Source organism: Octodon degus, unplaced genomic scaffold (assembly GCF_000260255.1).
Source record: "Octodon degus isolate 3935 unplaced genomic scaffold, OctDeg1.0 scaffold00076, whole genome shotgun sequence".
In the NCBI taxonomy this organism is placed as follows: Eukaryota; Metazoa; Chordata; class Mammalia; order Rodentia; family Octodontidae; genus Octodon; species Octodon degus.
The window spans coordinates 7,907,867-7,926,522 of NW_004524652.1; the positions used below are offsets into that span (position 1 = coordinate 7,907,867).

At 39.8% G+C, this 18,656-nt stretch overlaps 1 protein-coding gene across 3 annotated transcripts in view; it reads left to right on the top strand.

The window, feature by feature from the left end:
* Nucleotides 1–18,656, top strand: part of Atp2a2 (ATPase sarcoplasmic/endoplasmic reticulum Ca2+ transporting 2) — a 64,163-nt gene that overhangs the window by 25,834 nt on the left and 19,673 nt on the right. For all 3 annotated transcript variants that reach the window (XM_023720490.1, XM_004635905.2, XM_023720491.1), the window contains exons 6-8: nt 11,354–11,434; nt 12,825–12,910; nt 14,458–14,922. In XM_023720490.1, the coding sequence (XP_023576258.1) occupies nt 11,354–11,434; nt 12,825–12,910; nt 14,458–14,922 (632 nt within the window). The remainder of the gene's footprint in view (nt 1–11,353; nt 11,435–12,824; nt 12,911–14,457; nt 14,923–18,656) is intronic.

An 18,656-nucleotide genomic window follows, 5' to 3' on the forward strand; every position in this document is an offset into this window, starting at 1 on the left:
TATTTATATTTATGTATTTGGTACAGTGTTTCACTACGCAACTCAGACTTCTAGTGATCCTCCTGTTTTCAGCCCCCCAGCACTGAGATTACAGGTGTACGCCACCATGCCCCGATCTGATGGCCATCTCAGAGCCGCCTGGGGGTGGGGCCAGTGGGGCATGTGTTGTTGGGGTTCAGGTCCCTTCACTCACCTAATCAGGTACTTAGTCCACTGAGCTATCTCACTAGCCCAGAGCTAGTAAATATTTTCAATATCCCACTGACAGTCTGTATAAAATGCCCAAAATGTAAAATTAAGAACTGTTTTTTAAAAAAACATGAAAATTTCATCAGCAATTTAGCATTCCTACTAAGTTAGAAATAATACTTTTAATTTGGTGCATATAAGTATTACCTGGGAACTAAAGTTAAAATGTTTATTTTGTTTCTTTAGGTCTGAAATGGTCCTGATTATTCTGTATTTCTATCAAGTTCCCAGAGAACTCTAAATCATTTCTTTTTTTTTTTTTTTTTTTGCGGAACTGGGGATTGAACTCAAACCCTTGGCCTGCCAGGGAAGTGCTCACTCCACTGAGCTATCTCCCCGGACCTCTAAATCATTTCTAGGTCACAGTCTTTTGAAGAATTAATAAAATCTGTGAATGTTCTCTAAAGACATTTAAAATCCTGTGCATAATTTCAAAAGGTTTATATGCTTTCCCTTTATATCTGTCCCGGGATGCTAGCTTTTTGGTTTGAAATTTATTAGTGTAATTGCTATCTAGTTTAAGCAGTTGATATGATGCTGATGAGACATGGGTAGAATAAAGTTTTTAATTTTTTCTTAAAATCTTGCACATAGTTTAGAGAGGTAAAAGCAAAGAAACAACCAAAAAAAGGTACAAACATGTTCTTTTTCAGCTTTTCCCTCAAGTAGAGTTGTTTCATGAGGAGAATGGAATACAAGACCAAAGATGGAGGACTAAAATATCTGTATCCAGATAGGAATACCATATATTTTGTCAGTTCTGAAGCTAACTTTTTTTTTGGTACCAGGAATTGAACTCAGGCCCTTGCTCTTGGCAGGCAGGCACCATGCTGCTGAGCTATATCCCCAGCCCAACATCTCTACTTCTAGAACAGATACAACTTTTTCATTTTAAGACTATATATAAGCCAAAATTAAAATAGTTTAAAACAATCTGTGTAGACCTTTACAAGTAGAGTTTTGAGACTTAAGATCTGTAGCACTGTCAATATAGCCAAGACATTAGAACTCTGCAAAGTGAGAAACTCTGGGAAGGTCTCCCTTGCTTCTCACAGTGATATGCTAGCTGATCTTGAAGCCTGACCTGATTTCAAGAGGCTGGGCATTTCCTGTTTTCCTGTAATCTCCTCCTTCCCACTCCTCATGACTCAGTGGTAGTCATATTACCAGTGAATTTCAGTCTTTCTATTTGTGCCACTGAGATTTAGATTTTGAAAAAAGTAAAGTACATGGTAGGGGGTGGCACTTTCCTAAGATACTACTTTTGAAAACTATGCAAAATGCTTGGCATTGTCAATGATAAAACTGTTACAGAATTTAGAATATGAAGAAATGGCAGGGATATGAAATGTGGTCAAATACGTAGTAAATGGTTAAATTGTAAAATGATTCATTATAGTAAAAGGTATTTTTATGACATCTTTTTTTGTGCGTGTCTTAATGAGGAGTGATCAAAAAATAATATGGTGAATACTGCTGTTGAGTTCCACTCAACAGAAAACCTCTTTGAACTAAGTGCAGAGGGTTCCCACCAGTCACACATAATTCTTCTTTTTTTTGTGGTACCGGGGATTGAACTCAGGACCCTGTGCTAGGCAGACACTTATTCTACTGAGCTATCTCCCCAGCCCAGAAAAGCTTCTCTTAAAAATATTACAGGGCCAGGGAGACAGCTCAGGGTCTAAGCACCTGCCTGGCAAGTGCAGAGACCTGGTTTCTTTTCTTTTTTTTTGCTCCTTGAATGCCTTCAGGGCACTTTTGCATGGCTGGAGTGTTGTGGGGATCGAACTACAGCAAACTGAGGCTGCCAGCATTGTGGAAGCAGCCACTTAAAGAACTGAGCTAGGGCTGGGCCCCCAAGAGACCTGGTTTCAATACCTGGTACCACATGCCATGTTGACGCTGTGCTGAGCAGGCCACCAAAACTGGGCGTGGTGGCACACACCTGTTATCTCAGCGCTGGGGAGGCTGAAACAGGAGGATCACTATGAGTCCAAGCTGCATAGCAAGACTCTGTATCAAATTAAAAAAAAAAAAAAAAAGATTAACAAAACATTGCAGTGTGTCTTCATCCACCAGAACTGCCATTATAGGACTTAAAAAGGCAAACATAGGGCTAGCGAGATAGCTCAACAGACTAAGCGCCTGCTTAGTCAAGCACAAGGACCAGGGTTTGATCCCTGGTACCACGTGCCCTTCCAGGTGTGCCAAGCTGGCCACCAAAACTGGGCTTGGTGGCACAAACCTGTAATTCCCACCACTGGGGAGGCTTAAAACAGGAGGATCACTACAACTCCAAGCTGCGTAGTGAAACCTTGTACCAAATTTAAAAAATAATTTTTTTAAAAGACAAACATTTTGTTTGAATCAATTCAGGATGTTGAGGCAGCCTCCACAGTGCAACTAAAGACACATGGAAGGATTTCCCAAATGCAGCCGGAAATGGCAAGAATGATGAGATAAAGTGTGTTTGTCTGGATTCAGGGAATATTTCGAGAGGGGTTCATGGCAGTGTGCCTTTTACTGTAATGAATCTTTAAAATTTTAAATGTTTGGTGTCTTTTTCCATTACACCATGTAAATTTTTTGGAATAGTGTATTTTGTAGGGAATTCTATTTGTGCTCCAGACGTAAAAGATAGTGCTGAGTTTTTCCATGTGGCTGGAAAAATTAGATGGGCTTGAAATTGGAGATTGAGCTCATAGTATGACTGTAAAATACTGTAATCTTGCAAAGTGCCACATTTATAAATTGGAAATGAAGTTCTTTTGAACTAATGACCCATGAAGCCCTTACAGCAATAACTGATCTAGAAGCAGTATTTCCCAAATTGCAGTGATAGTTAATATACAGGCAAAAGGACAGATCTATACATTATAATGTAAGCTGCTTTTTTTTTTTTTTCTGGAATCGGGGGTTGAACTCAGGCCCTTGCGCTTGCCAGTGAAGCACTTATTCTGCTGAGCCATCTCCCCAGCCTTTATATGTTATAATGTAAAATGAGGTCTGGGCTTTTTTTTTTTTTTTTTTTTTTTTCTTTTTCTTTTTGTAAGTGTTATGCATAATAAATGCTGTGGAAAGAGACAACTGGATTCCACCTTTAAAGCATGTTTTACTTTGTGGTTAAGAAAATCTGTGTGGTAGGTATGCTGGATACTGGCCACTCTAAACCTTGAGTGGCACATCTGCTTCAGATCAGATGCCTTGCTGCCTTTGAAAGCTCTAGTAATTAGAACCTTGTTTGCATAGAACCAGCTATGCCATTTTCAGTTACTTTTATTATTTTTTAATCTTTTTGTCTTTTTTTTTTTAGATATATTTGGTTCAGGCTCTCACAATGCAGCTTGGACTCAAAGTGATCCTCCTGTTTTCAGCCTCCCCAGTGCTAGGAGTACAGGCCTGTGCCACCATGCCTGGGCAGTGCTGGTGCTGCATGTCGTGCCGGGGATTGAACCCTGGTCCCTGTGCTTGCCTAAGCAACTCTGGCTCTTTGTTTTTTAGTCTTAAGTGTAGAACTTAAGCACCTATCTTTTTTGAGACACAATCTTATCTTATGTAGTGCAGACTGGCCTTGAACTCATTATGTAGCCCAGAGGCTGGCCTATGAAATTCATGGCAATCCTGCTTCAGCCTTTTGCATGCTAGAATTATAGGTTTGCACTACCACACCCCGCTTCAACAACTGTCATTATTAAACCTCATTAAGTCAACCAAGTCTCAGATTTCTTTGAATCCTGATTTTTTTTTTTATCATTTCTAGGTTTATGATATTCTTCACCTTGGTAGTCACTATAAGTCTCTTGATGATAGTACATAAAGGAAGTGTGTGTGATGCCATTATTGGTTATTTGTTGATAAATACTTGAACAGCTAGTATGTGTCATGGTTCATTGCTAGGGGCTTAGAGATCAGTCAAGTCCCTTTAATTCTGTCTATATGTACTTCTTGGTCTGGTGGGAAAGGAATATCAAAACAGTGTTAGGAAAAGACAAGACACATTTTGGATACCAGTCTAATTTAGGAGTTAGGGGAAAGCCTCCCTGTTTGGAGAGGGAGACAAGGGAGTATTTCAGAAACACTGACAAACCAAGGGCCGTTGTTTGAAGTCCAAGGGAAGATAGCATGGTCAGAGGTTAACAACATTTGGTAATCTTACAAACCTTGATTGAGAGACTAAACATTATCTCAAGTATAGTAGGAAAAAACTACTGAAGGATTTTATACCTGATAGTGTTTTCCTGTTTGTGCTCTCTCTCCCTCTTTAATTTAGAGACAGGGTCTTGCTAAGTCACGAATTGTTCAGCCTGGGCTGGAACCTGCAATCATTTTGCCTCACCCTCTTAGTGTACTGTGATTACAGGCATGCCACCATCCCAAGCCACATTTACTTTTTTTTTTTTTTTTTTGAGACAGTGATCTCACTATGAGTTTATGCTGGCCTTGAACTACTATGTAGCCCAGGCTGGTGTCCAATTCACAGCAGTCCTGCCTCAGTGCTACCGCCACCACGTGCCCTCCCCCACCCCAAGGTGTGCAGCACCACTATTCCTGGCTCATGTTTGCAATTTTTAAAGACAGGCATCGTGGACCACTGGTGGTATGTGCATGGCTTTGCCATGACTGTGGTTCTAGGCTTGGGAGCATGTTGAAAAGAGGATATACTCCCCAAAATGCCATACTAGGAGCAAACATTCTACCATGGTTGGTGTTTTGCAATATTCCCTTTTACCCTGAGGCATGGAAATAGTTTGAAGTTAACAAAGCAAAGGTCTTCTCAAGTGAAGAATTTCATTCATTTTTTGCATCATTGCACAATTTATGACTTAAGTTGCAAACTGAAAATGTTTGAGTCACAGTTAAATGCTTATTTGCTTTTCTTAGGAGCCATTTAAATTTAACCAGTAGTAGCATTTAGGAGACAATATCTGATCTTTTAGTTTTTTCTTGGAAAAGATTTTAGTAAGTATCTAGTAGATTTTCTACAGTGAGTTAAATTTTAAAAAGTATACACTTAAAATTAGTAAGTATTTTCTAAGTACTATTTTAAATGTCAGTGATGCAAATTGTTAAGTACTCCTTATTAGGTAAAGAATGCTTCCATTCAGTTCTAAAATGTGGCAAAGTAATAAATTATTTTAATTAGCTGTTACGTGTATCTAACATGACTTATTTATTTATTTATTTTTTTATTTATTTATTTATTTATTTTGCGGAACCGGGGATTGAACTGAGGGCCTTGGGCTTGCCAGGGAAGCGCTTATTCCACTGAGCCATCTCCCCGGCCCCTAACATGACTCTTAACCTAAAGTATACTCAGAGGATTTTGTTTAGAGTGAAAATATTTGTGATGTAAAGAGCTAAGGAGTAAGGGATCCAAGATCTGAGTTTGAAAAGTGTCAAAATGTTATACAAATAGAAAGCATTTTATAACAGATTATTCTTTGATTACACCTGCCTCAACTCAGAGACAACAATTTGAGAGGAAAAAATGGCAGCGCTTTCTCTTGGCAAGTGGAAGAATTTTCCACTACTACTTGCCCTGAGGACAGTAACATGCCCCATCCAGTGTGTGACTGGATGTGATCCTTGGAACATCTCTGCCTGCTCCTTAGGCGCAGACTTTGTCAGAAACTCCTGGAAGCCTGCACACAGAAGAAGGTCATTTTGTCTTAGTTTGAAAATTGTTTTCATGGGTCTTTTAACTGTTTAACAGAACCTGTGTTGTGATCTGTTCACCTGTTCATTCTTAGTGGACTCTGTTACCAAAAACAAGAGGTAAACAGAGTCTCACAATTAAGTGAAACTTCCTTAGGGAACACATGCTTTAACTTTTTGGCCTTAGTTATTTTCCGTAAAAACCAGAACATATGTTGGTCAAGATAATGTATTCTGTGAGCTAAGGAAATGTTAGAATACAGCACGTTTTAAAAACCAATTTGCATTATTTTTTAACTTTTTTAAATTTTATTTTTACAATTTATTTTGGTACAGTGTCTCACTACACAGCTCAGACTTGTAGTGATCCTCTTGTATCAGCCTCCCCAGCCCTGGGATTCCAGGCCTGAGCCACCAAGGTTTTGATGGCTCAGCGTTCTGTAACCGGCATGGCATGTGGTATGGTAACCAAACTCAGGTCTTTGCACTTGCCAGGCAGCTGCTTAGACTGCTGAGCTATCTCCCCAGCCCCCACATTGCATTTGTGTTTCTAAAGTAATTTTTACAAAGAGATTGACTTCTAATGGAACAAAGGAATCATAACTTTTAATTAAGGTAGCCATTTCCCATGTGCTGGAGTTAAGACTTCTTAGCCTAGAGCTGATGTTTGGTATATTGTAGAGGCTTTTGTAAACAAGGTGGGATTTTTGTCTTGTTTTTTTATTTGTACTTGTTTTTGAGACAGGGTCTCACTATGTAGGTAAGGCTGCCTTGAACTCACTATAATCAGGGCTGGCCTTGAACTCACAGTGATCCTCCTTCCTCAGCCTCCTGAGTTCTGGGATTATAGGGGTGCACCCACCATGCCTTGGCCAATTTTGCTTAATTTTTTAGTGATTTTGGAAAAGCTTTAAAATGGATTTCTAGGTTCCACTTCAGGTGCATTGAACTGTGGGTACTTTCAAAAAGGGGATTCATAAAAGCCCTCCTTTGATAACTTTTTCATCAGCTTTCAATTCCCAAAATATTTGTCTAACAATTAGAATGGCCATTGTGAGATGGAAGAAAAGTTGAAAAGAATATAAGGACTTCCCAAGTCATTTACTCCTTTGCCACTTGACACTGGGAACATTCCTCCTCAGTATTTGATCTACAGTTAAGTGTGTATTAGTATATCTCCTGTATAGCAGATAGCCTTTATACATTTGACCTTTAAGAAAAAAGTTGATTTTTTAATAATGGTACCATAAATATTTTTATGCAGCATATATATAGCACATGTGTAATATATGGGTATATGTAGTATATATCTATGTGTGTGCTATATATATATATATTTATTTATGGTACCGAGGATTGAACACAGGACTTTGTGTTTACCAGGCAGGCACTTATGCTGCCAAGCTATCTCACTGGCCATATATAGTATTTGTACTATCTTATGCTGCTAATGTTAGTTAGCTCTGTCACCCAAGAAATTTAACCTTAGCATTTACTGCCTAAAAATACATTTTCTTTCCCCGCCCATTGAACCCAGTAGTAAGCTACAACTCTATTATTGATTGTCTGTTTGAGACAAGGTTTCACTATGCAGCTTAGGCTGACTTTGAACTTATAGGGCATATCTCAGGCTGGCCTTGAACTCAGCAATCTTCCTGCCTCAGCTTCGTGAGTGCTGGGAATACAGGTGTTCACCAGAATGCCCCAAGCTGACCTCAAACTTGTGATCTTCCTGCCTCAGCCAAATTCTGTACTTTGTGATTATAGGCATGTGACCCTACACCTGGCTTTTTTAAATGAATTTAGTACAGGGTATACAGGATCTCACTACACAGATCAGACTCATAGTGATCCTCCTGTTTTCAGCCTCCGAAGCGCTGGGATTACAGGCATGTGCTACCAGGCCCAGTCTCAGTTGTCCTTTCAGCGCGCCCTGAGGGCAGGGCTGGCACCAGCACTGCGTGCCCTGGTCCTTTTTAGTCCAGCTGAGCTATCTGGCTGGCCCTACCTGGCTTTTTTGTTTTCACTGTTTTTATTTATGTATAGTGCTGGAGATCAAACCAGGGGCTGCTTGCATGCTAAGCATATGCTCTGCTAGCACTATATATGAAACTTAATGGGCTGCGGAGATAGCTCAGTGGCATAAGTGCCTGCCTGGCAAGTGCAAGGTCCTGAGTTCAATCAATCCCCTGTACCACATTTAAAAAGAAAAAGAAAAATGTAGAAGTCTATTAGATTAAGGACCAGATTGAGGACCTCTGTGCTATACTGGACAGAAGTCTTTTTGGCTCCTGCAGGATTAATATAAATTGCCCCCGACATCAAAGATCATTTGAAAATTTTCCATCTAGAGTCATAATACGTACTGTTGAGCTTGGACTCATTTCACAATGTTCAAGGGCACTTAGAGTCTGGTTATGACAGGGAGAAATAAAACAGTAAAACAATTTTAATTTGGTTTTAAATTTTCATGTCAGAAGGACATTTTAGCTTATTGAAGGTTATTGAAGTTTAGAATATGATTACTTTATTGCCTTAATCATTTATGAGATGTGTTCCTTAGCATGAGCAGAGAATTCTATGAAAATGGAAGGCTGTAGCTTACTAGGTTGCACTATTACTGTTCGTTGCATAAGCATTTCCAGCAGGAATTTCACCTTACCCTTGGTGTCCCTGCAGTCAAATGCGAGGTTGATCTTTGCCTCCTGAGATTAAACATTAACATATTCTTTCTGAACCTCCTGTGGCCACATTGCCAACGAAGGCTGTAGGGTTGTTTCGTGCACTAAGGTTTAACAAGCAAGCTGCTCAACAATTCAAATTCTTTTTGTTTATTTATTTATTTTGTGTGTGTGTGTGTGTGTGTGTGTGGCCAGCTCAGCCCACCAGGGGGCGGGGCTGGCTGGCATGTGGTGCTGGGGATTGAACCGCGGTCCCTGTGCTTTGCTTAGCTTGTTCTAAGTAGGTGCTTTAGACCACTGAGCCATCTCACCAGCTCCCTCAAATTCTTTTTGAATTTGAAAGCTGTTAATATAGAACAGTTGAGACTATATTAAAGGTTTAACAAGTCCAGTGTTTCTTGGATAGGATGGCTATTTTGTCATTTTATGCATAATCTTGTGATGGGATTACAGTTCAGTTTGTAGGGCAAGTTTGGAAAATGAACATTTAACTTAACATTTTTTATTCTATGCATTTGACATTTTCTTCTGATACTTCAAAAATCTGTTTAGTTACCCCTCAGAAAGTCATAGAAAGCCATTCTACATGAGGGTGGGGGTAGCATGGAGGTTTAGAGGGGCAGAGCTAGGTAGGGCTTGAACTCGGGGCTTTACATATATATATCTATATATCTGTATATCTATATATATAGATATAGATAGATATATACACACACACATACACACATACTACGCAAGTGCTTTATCACTGTGCAGAATTGTCTTCATACAGATGTGCACTTAATCTGCAGTATTTGAATCTCTAGAGAGGTTCTCAGGTTGCATGTGAGACATTGCCTTGACCTGATATTGGTGTGTTTTGTGGCATTTACTTTATACAAATTAGGAAATTTCTAGGCTAAGATGTGGACCTGGTAAGACTATTAAAGGACCTTGTTAGCCCAGAAAGAAGGCTGGTTTGGCTGAGGATGTACAAAAGAAATTTATTCATTTATTTGATAATTCATACTTTTAAAAACTACCAAAAGTATAAGGTGAAGCTTCTCTCCTCCATCCCAGCCAACCTAGTGTTGACCAGTTAATTTCATCTTCCCAGAGGTATTTATTTCTTCGTACTGCAGGCAGCCCAGAATTACCATTCATATCTTATTTTTCCTCACTCAGTGTACAGGTTATCTTAGAGGAAATTTTCAGTGTGAAGAGAGTTATCTCATCTTTCTAATGTTGACCAAAAAAACAAAAACCTATGAATTACCAGCATAAACTTTGAATAGTGTTTATAGGATAAATTCCCCCTAGAATTTGTGGCAGAATCATGGTGCTTTGCAGTTTTGATAATGTATTGCCATTCTGCCCACCAGAGTTTGCAGTGGTGGTACTTTGTACTTAGCAACATATACAGGGTGGCCACAAACCCTCTGAGAAGCTTTCTCAGTCAGGAATCCTCAATCTGTTGCTCCTGCCCAACGTGGAGTGTTTAGTGACCATGTGTACCTCCAGAATTTCCCTCATCAGCTGCACACTGACAGGATTTTTATGACAGGGTATACATAACCTTAGTGAGTTGCCTAATTTACTAAAACTGGGGGAATTTCCATATTTTGTAGTCATCTGAATAAGAATGTTTACATACATCCTTGCTAAGTCTACTTGCACAATTTCTATTTGTATAGTTTTATGCTGCATTTGTTTTGTGTGAATTAGCAAAATTTAAAAAGAGTGCCAAGACAGCAAGCCTGCTTAGGCAAGTGTAGGGTTCAATCCCCAGTACTGCATGCCATGTCAGTCCCCGCCCTCGGGCATGAGCTTGGTGACATACACCTGTAATCCCAGCACTAGGAGGCTGAAAACAGGAGGATCTCTACAAGTCCAAACTGCATAGTGAGATCCTATACCAAATACATAATGAAAAAAAAAATTTAAAGTAAATAAGAGTGCCATTGCTGGGTAAGGCTAAGTGTGAAATTCTTTTGAGGCAGAATCTCAAAATCCTAGTTTAGGCTGGCCTCAAACTCTCAGAGATACTCCTGTTTTAGCCTCCTACCTGTGCCACTGTGACCAGAAAAAACATTTGCAGAATACAGTGTATTTGAAGGCTTTCCCAGCTGGGCGTGGTGCACACCTGTAATCCCAGTATTTAGGAAGCTGAGGCAGGAGGATCACTGTGAGTTTGAGGCCGGTTTGGGTTACATAGTGAGATCAAGACAGCCTGAACTACATAGTGCATCCCTTTCTAAAAAATAAAAATAATAAAAGAGGTTTTCCTGAGCATCACCATCTTTGCATCTGTCTGTCTATCTACCAACCATGGTTGCTTGCTTACTTTACTTACAGTGGGGGGTGAACCCAGGACTTTAGCTCTGAGCTACATTCTGTTTGGTTTTTGTTGGTTTTTTGTTTGTTTTGTGGTACTGGGAATTGAACTCAGGACATTGCACTTGCCAGCCAGGTGCTTTGAGCTACGTTCTTAACCCAGACTGGGTTTGAACTTGCTGTGGTACTGTAGGATTACAGGTATGCACCACCAAGCCACATATAATGTGCTGTAAACATAGGCTGTTTATTGTCTTTAAAAATTGTGTTTAGAGCTGGGGCAATAGGTCAGTGGCATAAGCGTCTGCCTGACAAGGGCAAGGTCCTGATTTTGATCCCAGTACCTTTAAAAAAAAGAAGGAAAAAAAAACATAAAAATTGTGTTTGATTTGGAAACACTCATCTTTAGGTAATACAGTAACAGAAGTTGACTTTAGCTATCTCTCTTCCATTAGTTGGTGACAAAGTTCCTGCTGATATAAGATTAACTTCTATCAAATCTACAACTCTAAGAGTCGACCAATCTATTCTTACTGGTAAGTATTACTGAAATTGTACCTTGTTGTGTCCATGCCACTGTACACAGTGGGGTCAGTCAGTGTAGTCAGCTCTCCCCCACCATCCCCTTCAGTATACTACCCCGTTCCTAAGGTACTTGTTTTAGTGCTTTATCAGTTATGTTTTGTGCTGATATGGGTTTAAAAGATAGGCTTTTTATCTCATGGCTTCTGTTTGTCTTTTTAGTTAAAAATAGTTTGGCTTTAATATAAAACCACTAGTTTATTTGTGATTTTATATTTAAAAACGTTTCTTTGTTAGCAGAGGTAATAATCTTGAAGTTGAAATGTTTCTTGTCCTGTGTAAAGCAAACTACTTACTCAGTCCCTTTCCTCCAGGCAAGAAAAATAGACCTGAGAGCTATAATTTTTCTAATTAGAAGAATTTTTATCTTACATCTAACATAATTTGCAATAAGCAATTGTACAGTTAACAAAAGTTAGCCACAAAATATAACTGTTGCACTACCTGGAGTTGGATCTCCTAGATTTATAATTGCTTGGAACGTTTTCCCATTTTTGTGTGATACAAATGCAATGTAGGGCAGAGGGTTCAAGTGAACTGGAAGTAAGGTTGTCAGGTTAACGTTAGAAACAATGCTAAACCGAATTAAGTAGAAAATCTAAAGGCTATGAAATTTTATCTGATTATCGGTGTATGAAAACAACTAATAATCATAGTGTATAACCTCAGCCCTTTTGATTTTAGCCCGAACCCTATCCCCCAATTTTTGTCTTGATGAATAATAGCATATCTGGTAGAACTTCTAGCAGTACCAGGCAGCAAGCAGTTAAGGTATAAAATGTTGGGGCAGTGGTTGGGTTGCATGTGTGAAATTCTCAGGGTGTTTCTGTAGAAACAGGATCCTCTTCTGTTAAATAATCACACTGTAGTTTTTAAAGCTTATGAATTACAATTTTTGTCAAATATTCAGAGTTTAAAACTGAGTGATTATTCCAGAAAAACAAGGTAATTAGGATTTTATTTCATAATAAAGCTCCTTTATTTTGATGGGGGGGTGGTGTTGGGGTTTTTTGTTGTTTTTGTCTTGGTCTTTTTGAGGCAGGATTTCACTATGTAGTTCAGGTTGCCCTGCCAGGTTGGCCTAAAACTCACAGCAATTTTCCTGCCTCAGCCTCCCAGATGCTGTAATGCCCAGGCATGTACCAAGTCTGGCAAAGCTTCTTTATTTTGAAATAGCTCCTCTTTTAATCCTGATATTCTTTGCTATGGACTTAATTTTTATTGCTAAGTTTTCCTAGTTTTGTTCAGAATTTTTTTTCCCCCCGATTGGCAGTGTCTTGGAAATAATAATGGGGAGGGGTATGAATGAGGGTTCCCAGGTTTAACTGCCCGCAACTTGTTTAGGTGAATCCGTCTCAGTCATCAAGCACACTGACCCTGTCCCTGACCCACGAGCTGTCAACCAAGATAAGAAGAATATGCTCTTTTCTGTAAGTGCTTTATCAGATTTTAGGTGGGTATTGGTGGTGCTGAGAACTGAAGCCAGGGCCTCACATAGGTTAAACACCTAATAATCTACCATTGAACTATACTTCCTACCCCTCAAAAGCTTTTTGGGGGGGGTTGGGGGGCCCTATATTTGGATTTTAGTCCAGGGAGCACTGAGCTAATATTTCATTTTCAGACAGGGTCTCCACCATTGTCCAGGTTGGCCTCAAACTTGTAATCCTCCTGTTTTCAGCCTCCCATATCCGGAGATTAAAGGTTTATGTCACTTATTCAAATGTATTTATATTTAAAGACAGTCCCAGAATTTCAAAAGTCCACAGTTACTTTTTACTGGCTACCTAGAGTGATCAGACTTTAAAAAGTATTGGCTCTTAATCTAAAGGATAATAGTACTCTTCGTGTTCAGTCTTTAGCTGTCAGAAAATAGTAGTTAGCAGAGCCAGGGTGTGGCTCAGTAGCAGAACACACACTTCGCATGCACAGGCTCTGGCTTCAGTCCCCAAGCTCCCCCAACCCCCTTTGAAACAAGGAAACCAATGAAATACAATGATAGGATGTATGACTTAGATGTCTTTTGTTTTGATTGGCAAGTTTTTGAGGACAAAAATGATCAGGTCAAACATATTTAAACTTGTATCTGTAAACATTTGGAAAGTAGATCTGTTTGGGAAGCCTTTAGCCTGTGGAGGGTGTTTTCAAAATGATGTGGATGTTGCCGCTGTTTGTGGTTCATGATGAAGAGGTGTGTATTTGGAGAGAATGAGAACGCAAGCATGTTAAACCAGTAATGATGACTTGGGTGAAGAATGTGTGTATGTTCATTGTACTATTCTGCTTTTTTGGGTGATTTAAAAGTTTTTTAAAATATTGCAAAAATGCGTGGATTTTTGTTGCTTGCGATGTAGAATGGTGTTTCAAGGAGTGGACTTTGGACTTTTGTGGGTTATTGGGAGACCTTAAGTACCCATAGGAAATAAAGCACCATAGAATTACAGTGAAAAATCACAAAGCCATGTCATTCTAACACTAGGAATTAAAGTGGGGTAGACAACACTCATGTTGGTGCCATTGAGTCAGTGCTGGTGTTTGACAGTCAAAATAGCCCACTTAGGGCTGATTGCCCTTCCTGTAGCTGACAGAGGTTGAGCACTCTTTGGAACCAGAAATGGGGATTACATAGGTTTGGGGACAGTGTAAAGATTGAAAAATTGGGAATAGAGCACTGCAAAGTCCAAGGGTAACCTGCAAGTACAGTTCTATATTATGAATTGAGACCGAGACAGATCAGTGTGGAGCTGGACAGCGAGGTCCTCTATGGAATCCAAGCCAGGTTTAGGGAGGTTAGAGGTACCTCACCTCCTGTGTGAGGGATGGTTCACTGGCCACTGTAGCCTTGGGACATCGCTAGTAGAGTAGGATGATAAATCTGGGTGCCTTGGTCAAAACCCAATGTCTGAACGATACCAGTGAGCACTATTTTAAGTGGACGTATTGATCTTGTGACCAGTTCTATTCTACTTCTCCCTAGGGTACAAACATTGCTGCTGGTAAAGCCATGGGAGTGGTGGTGGCAACTGGAGTTAATACTGAAATTGGCAAGATCCGAGATGAAATGGTGGCTACAGAGCAGGAGAGAACACCTCTTCAGCAGAAACTGGATGAATTTGGGGAACAGCTTTCCAAAGTCATCTCTCTCATTTGCATTGCAGTCTGGATCATAAACATTGGGCACTTCAATGATCCAGTGCATGGGGGGTCTTGGATCCGAGGTGCTATCTATTACTTTAAGATTGCAGTGGCTCTGGCTGTCGCAGCCATCCCTGAGGGTCTGCCTGCTGTCATCACCACCTGCCTAGCCCTTGGAACTCGCAGAATGGCAAAGAAAAATGCCATTGTTCGAAGTCTTCCGTCTGTGGAAACCCTTGGTTGTACTTCTGTTATCTGTTCAGATAAGACTGGTACACTTACTACAAACCAGATGTCTGTCTGCAGGGTAAGGGAGTCCTTTTCAGATTCTCCTGTGGTTGTTTGTCCTAAAAATACCCCTTTATGCCATCAAAACTTTAGATTTTTTTTTTTTTTTTTTTTGTGGAACCAGGGATTGAACTCAGGCCCTTACGCTTGCCAGGGAAGCACTTATTCCACTGAGCCATCTCTCCAGCCCCTGAAGTCTTGATTTATTAATATCAGTGAATGGATTTTCCTGAAAAGTAGGCAGAAGAATTGTAAGTTTGAGGCCAACCTGAACATATGGAGACTCTAAAACGAAAAGTGGCTAGGGATGTAGCTTATTGGTAGATTTATTACAAAGGAAAAAAACCAAAAGATCTGAAGAAATAATATAATTGAGATTTATTTTGTATTTTATTTTTGTGGTCCTGGGACATCATCCATTGCATCATTCTTGCTAAGGAGGTGGTGCTATACCATTGAGCTATACCATATCTATATTCTTTTGTAGAATTCATTTAAAGTAGGGCATAGTCCTGTTCCTGTAACCTAGACCCTCAGGAAGTTGAAGCAGGACATTCCCTTGAGTCCAGAAGTTTGAGACCAGGCTGAGTGACACAGAACCCTGTCTCAGAAAAATTCTCTTTACCCAGACTTTACTAAAACAAGCTAGTGCAAGTCAGTATGGTAAGAGCACATGTAACTCTTATAATACTGATTGTAGAAGGGACATTTGACAAAGATTTTATTTGTTAATTTATTTAATTTGTTTTATGTGTTGTTAATTCTCTTACGTGTGCCATAAGAGAATTTAAGGAGAAAATATTAGAATTGCTGGGCTAGGTTTCAAAGCTGGTACCTGTCAGGAAACTAAATTACATGTCTTCTGCAGAGTATACATCCATGCCTTAATGTAATAGAGCCTCCCACTATAGCACAAATAATGCTAGGTTTTTCCAACAGTAGGCCTTTTAAATAATAATTCTGTAAAGTCATTCTCTTGGCCTTATCTCCAGGTTTTTATAAAAGGAAAAAAAAATTATATAATTTTACTAATTTCTAATTCATGATGTTTGTAGGTGTTTTGTGTGTTTTGTTTCGCAAGAGAAGGTCTGTGTAGTTCAGGTTGGCCTTATAGTCACTGCATGCCCAAGATGCATCCAAACTTGAGGTGATCCTCTTGTCTGTCTCACCAGTGCATGTCATGCAGTGAGGTTATTGGCATGGCCACTGTGCCCAGCTCAAGGTGGTTTGAGTTACATTCCCCCAAACTAGTGCAGCCCCCTCCCCATTTTTATGATGACTAAACCCGGCTTTAAAGTTAAAGAATTGGGGCATCCCACCTCTTGTGCAGTCAACTTCTAGGTTTGTCTTAGGTTTCTCCAGGAGAAAAGGGTTTAACTCACTCTGGGACTGAAAGGTTGGCCAGAAGAAACCTGTTTGTTTTGCTGTTTTCTTCTGTTTCATTTATTTTTTATTTTTTTATTTTTAAGTCAGGGTCTTTCCTGGTTGCTGGGATTACAGCTAGACATGTGCCACCATGCCTGCCTTAATGCCAGTTTTGTCACACTGGTAGTTTCAGAAAGAGAAAGGGACTTCATGTTTATTATTTAGTTTCTCCCATTAAATTGTTTAAATTTAGCTTGGAAGCTTAATTTTTCAGAACAGTTCATGAAAGTAACAGTATGTGAAATTATAATGTTTGAATTTTTTTTCAATTTCCTAGGTCTCACTATACAGATCTAACTCATAGTAATTCTCCTGTTTTCAGCCTCCTAAGCTCTGGGATTGCAGGCACATGCCAGCTCACCCAGGGAGGGGGTGAGCATGGTACGCCCCTGGTCCCTGAGTCTGCCTAACCAGGCCCTTTAATCCACTGAGCTGTCTGGCCAGCCCTTATACAATATTTTTGTCCTTTTATTCTCCCTTAAATAGTTGGATTTTTTTTTTTTTTTTCTTTCAGAGAAGGCCTCACCCTAGTTTAGGCTGGCGTTGAACTCACAAGGCTGGCCTCAAACTTACAGCGGGTTACAGTGTACCATCATACCTGGCCCAAATATTTTCTTATATTAAAAGAAAGGTTGCAGGGCTGGTGAGATGGCTGTGGTCTAAAGCACCTACTCAGAACAAGCTTAGCAAAGCAGAGGGACCGCGGTTCAATCCCCCAGCACCACATGCCAGCCAGCCTCACCACCTGGTGGGCTGAGCTGGCCACACACACACATACACACACACACAAATAAATAAATAATTTTTTTTAAAAAAGAAAGGTTGCATTTTCTAAGTTAACTGTTCTCCTTCCCAACAGAAAGCTAGTGGCAGTCTGTATTGTACAAGAGGTTTCCTATAGGGCTGTGATATAATTGGCCTTGACTTTTAATACTTCTGTCTTGAAGATTTAAATGTTTTATCTGCTCACAATATAAAATACGTAAGCACATTTAGAATTAGCTGATGTGCATTAGAGTTCTGAATGTCTCCTGAAATGTTTTAGACTAGTATACATCCAAATACTTTCACACTTGAAGAGTAAAGTAACATTGAACAAGATGGTGTATGGAATAATGCTCACTTGATCTGATATTTACTGTAATCATCAGTCTGTTTTCATGTGACTGAATCATATAACAGTCCTACTCAACAGGTTAGAAAACTTAAGACTGAGAAGTTAAATGACGTGTCTGAGTGTCACATGATTTGTGTGGCGCTAGGGATCAAAGTCAGGGACTTGTGAGCACTCTATCAATAATGCTAGTCTCTAGCCTATCAAGTTTTATAAGAGGAATATTTTTACAGGGAGGTGCTAACCCCTGTCCTAACTTACACTCAGTTATTGTGTGACCTTGGACACAATTAACTTCTGGATTTTTTTTCTTTTTTATAAAATACCAAACTTCTTTGGAAAGAGCATTTTTCTTGACTTCAGGGTTCTTTTTTTTGACACAGGGTTTCACTATTTGGTTCAGGCTGACCTTGAACTTTCACGGTGTAGCCCAGGCTGGTCTTGAACTCAGCATTGATCCCCCTGCCTCTCAGCTTCCTGAATGCAGGGAGTGCAGGTGTGCACCACCATGCATGGTGTGAATTTTAAGATTTTAGGTATTGTGTCTGTTAGAAAAACATGGGCGGTTCCTCAGTCCCGTGTGCCACACGGCCCCATGAGATATACTGAGCCGAGGAGTCTGGAGGTTGTGGCGCACAACTGTAATCCCAGTTCTGGGGAGGCTGAAAGCAGGAAGATCACTAGAGCCCAACCTGCATAGTGAGACTAAATACATAAAGTAAAAAAAAATCTTAAAAAATAATTTAGGAAGCAGAACCTGGGGATTGTGCTATGTGGTGGGTTTTTTTTTTGTTTTGTTTTTTGTTTTTTGTTTGTTTGTTTGTTTTTGTTTTGTTTTGTTTTCAGAACTGGTGATTGAACTCAGGCCCTTGTGCTTGCCAGGGAAGCGCTTATTCCACTGAGTCATCTCCCCGGCCCCAAAGACAGGGTTTGTTTGGGGTTTTTTTGACAGAACCGGGGATTGAACTGAGGCCCTTGTGCTTGCCAGGGAAGCACTTGTTCTACTAAACCATCTCTCTGGCCCCCTGTGCTATGTGTAAGCTTGAACACAGACCCCTTTTTCATTTGTCAAACTCTTTGAACTAGAATCTTTGTTTTGAGAGCCATCGGTGTTTTAAATTCCATTATATTTGATTTTTATTTTTTAACTCATGTGATATCTCAGATTTAATTCTTTTCCAAGATTGATTTAGTTCTGAGTCTGCTTTTCTTTT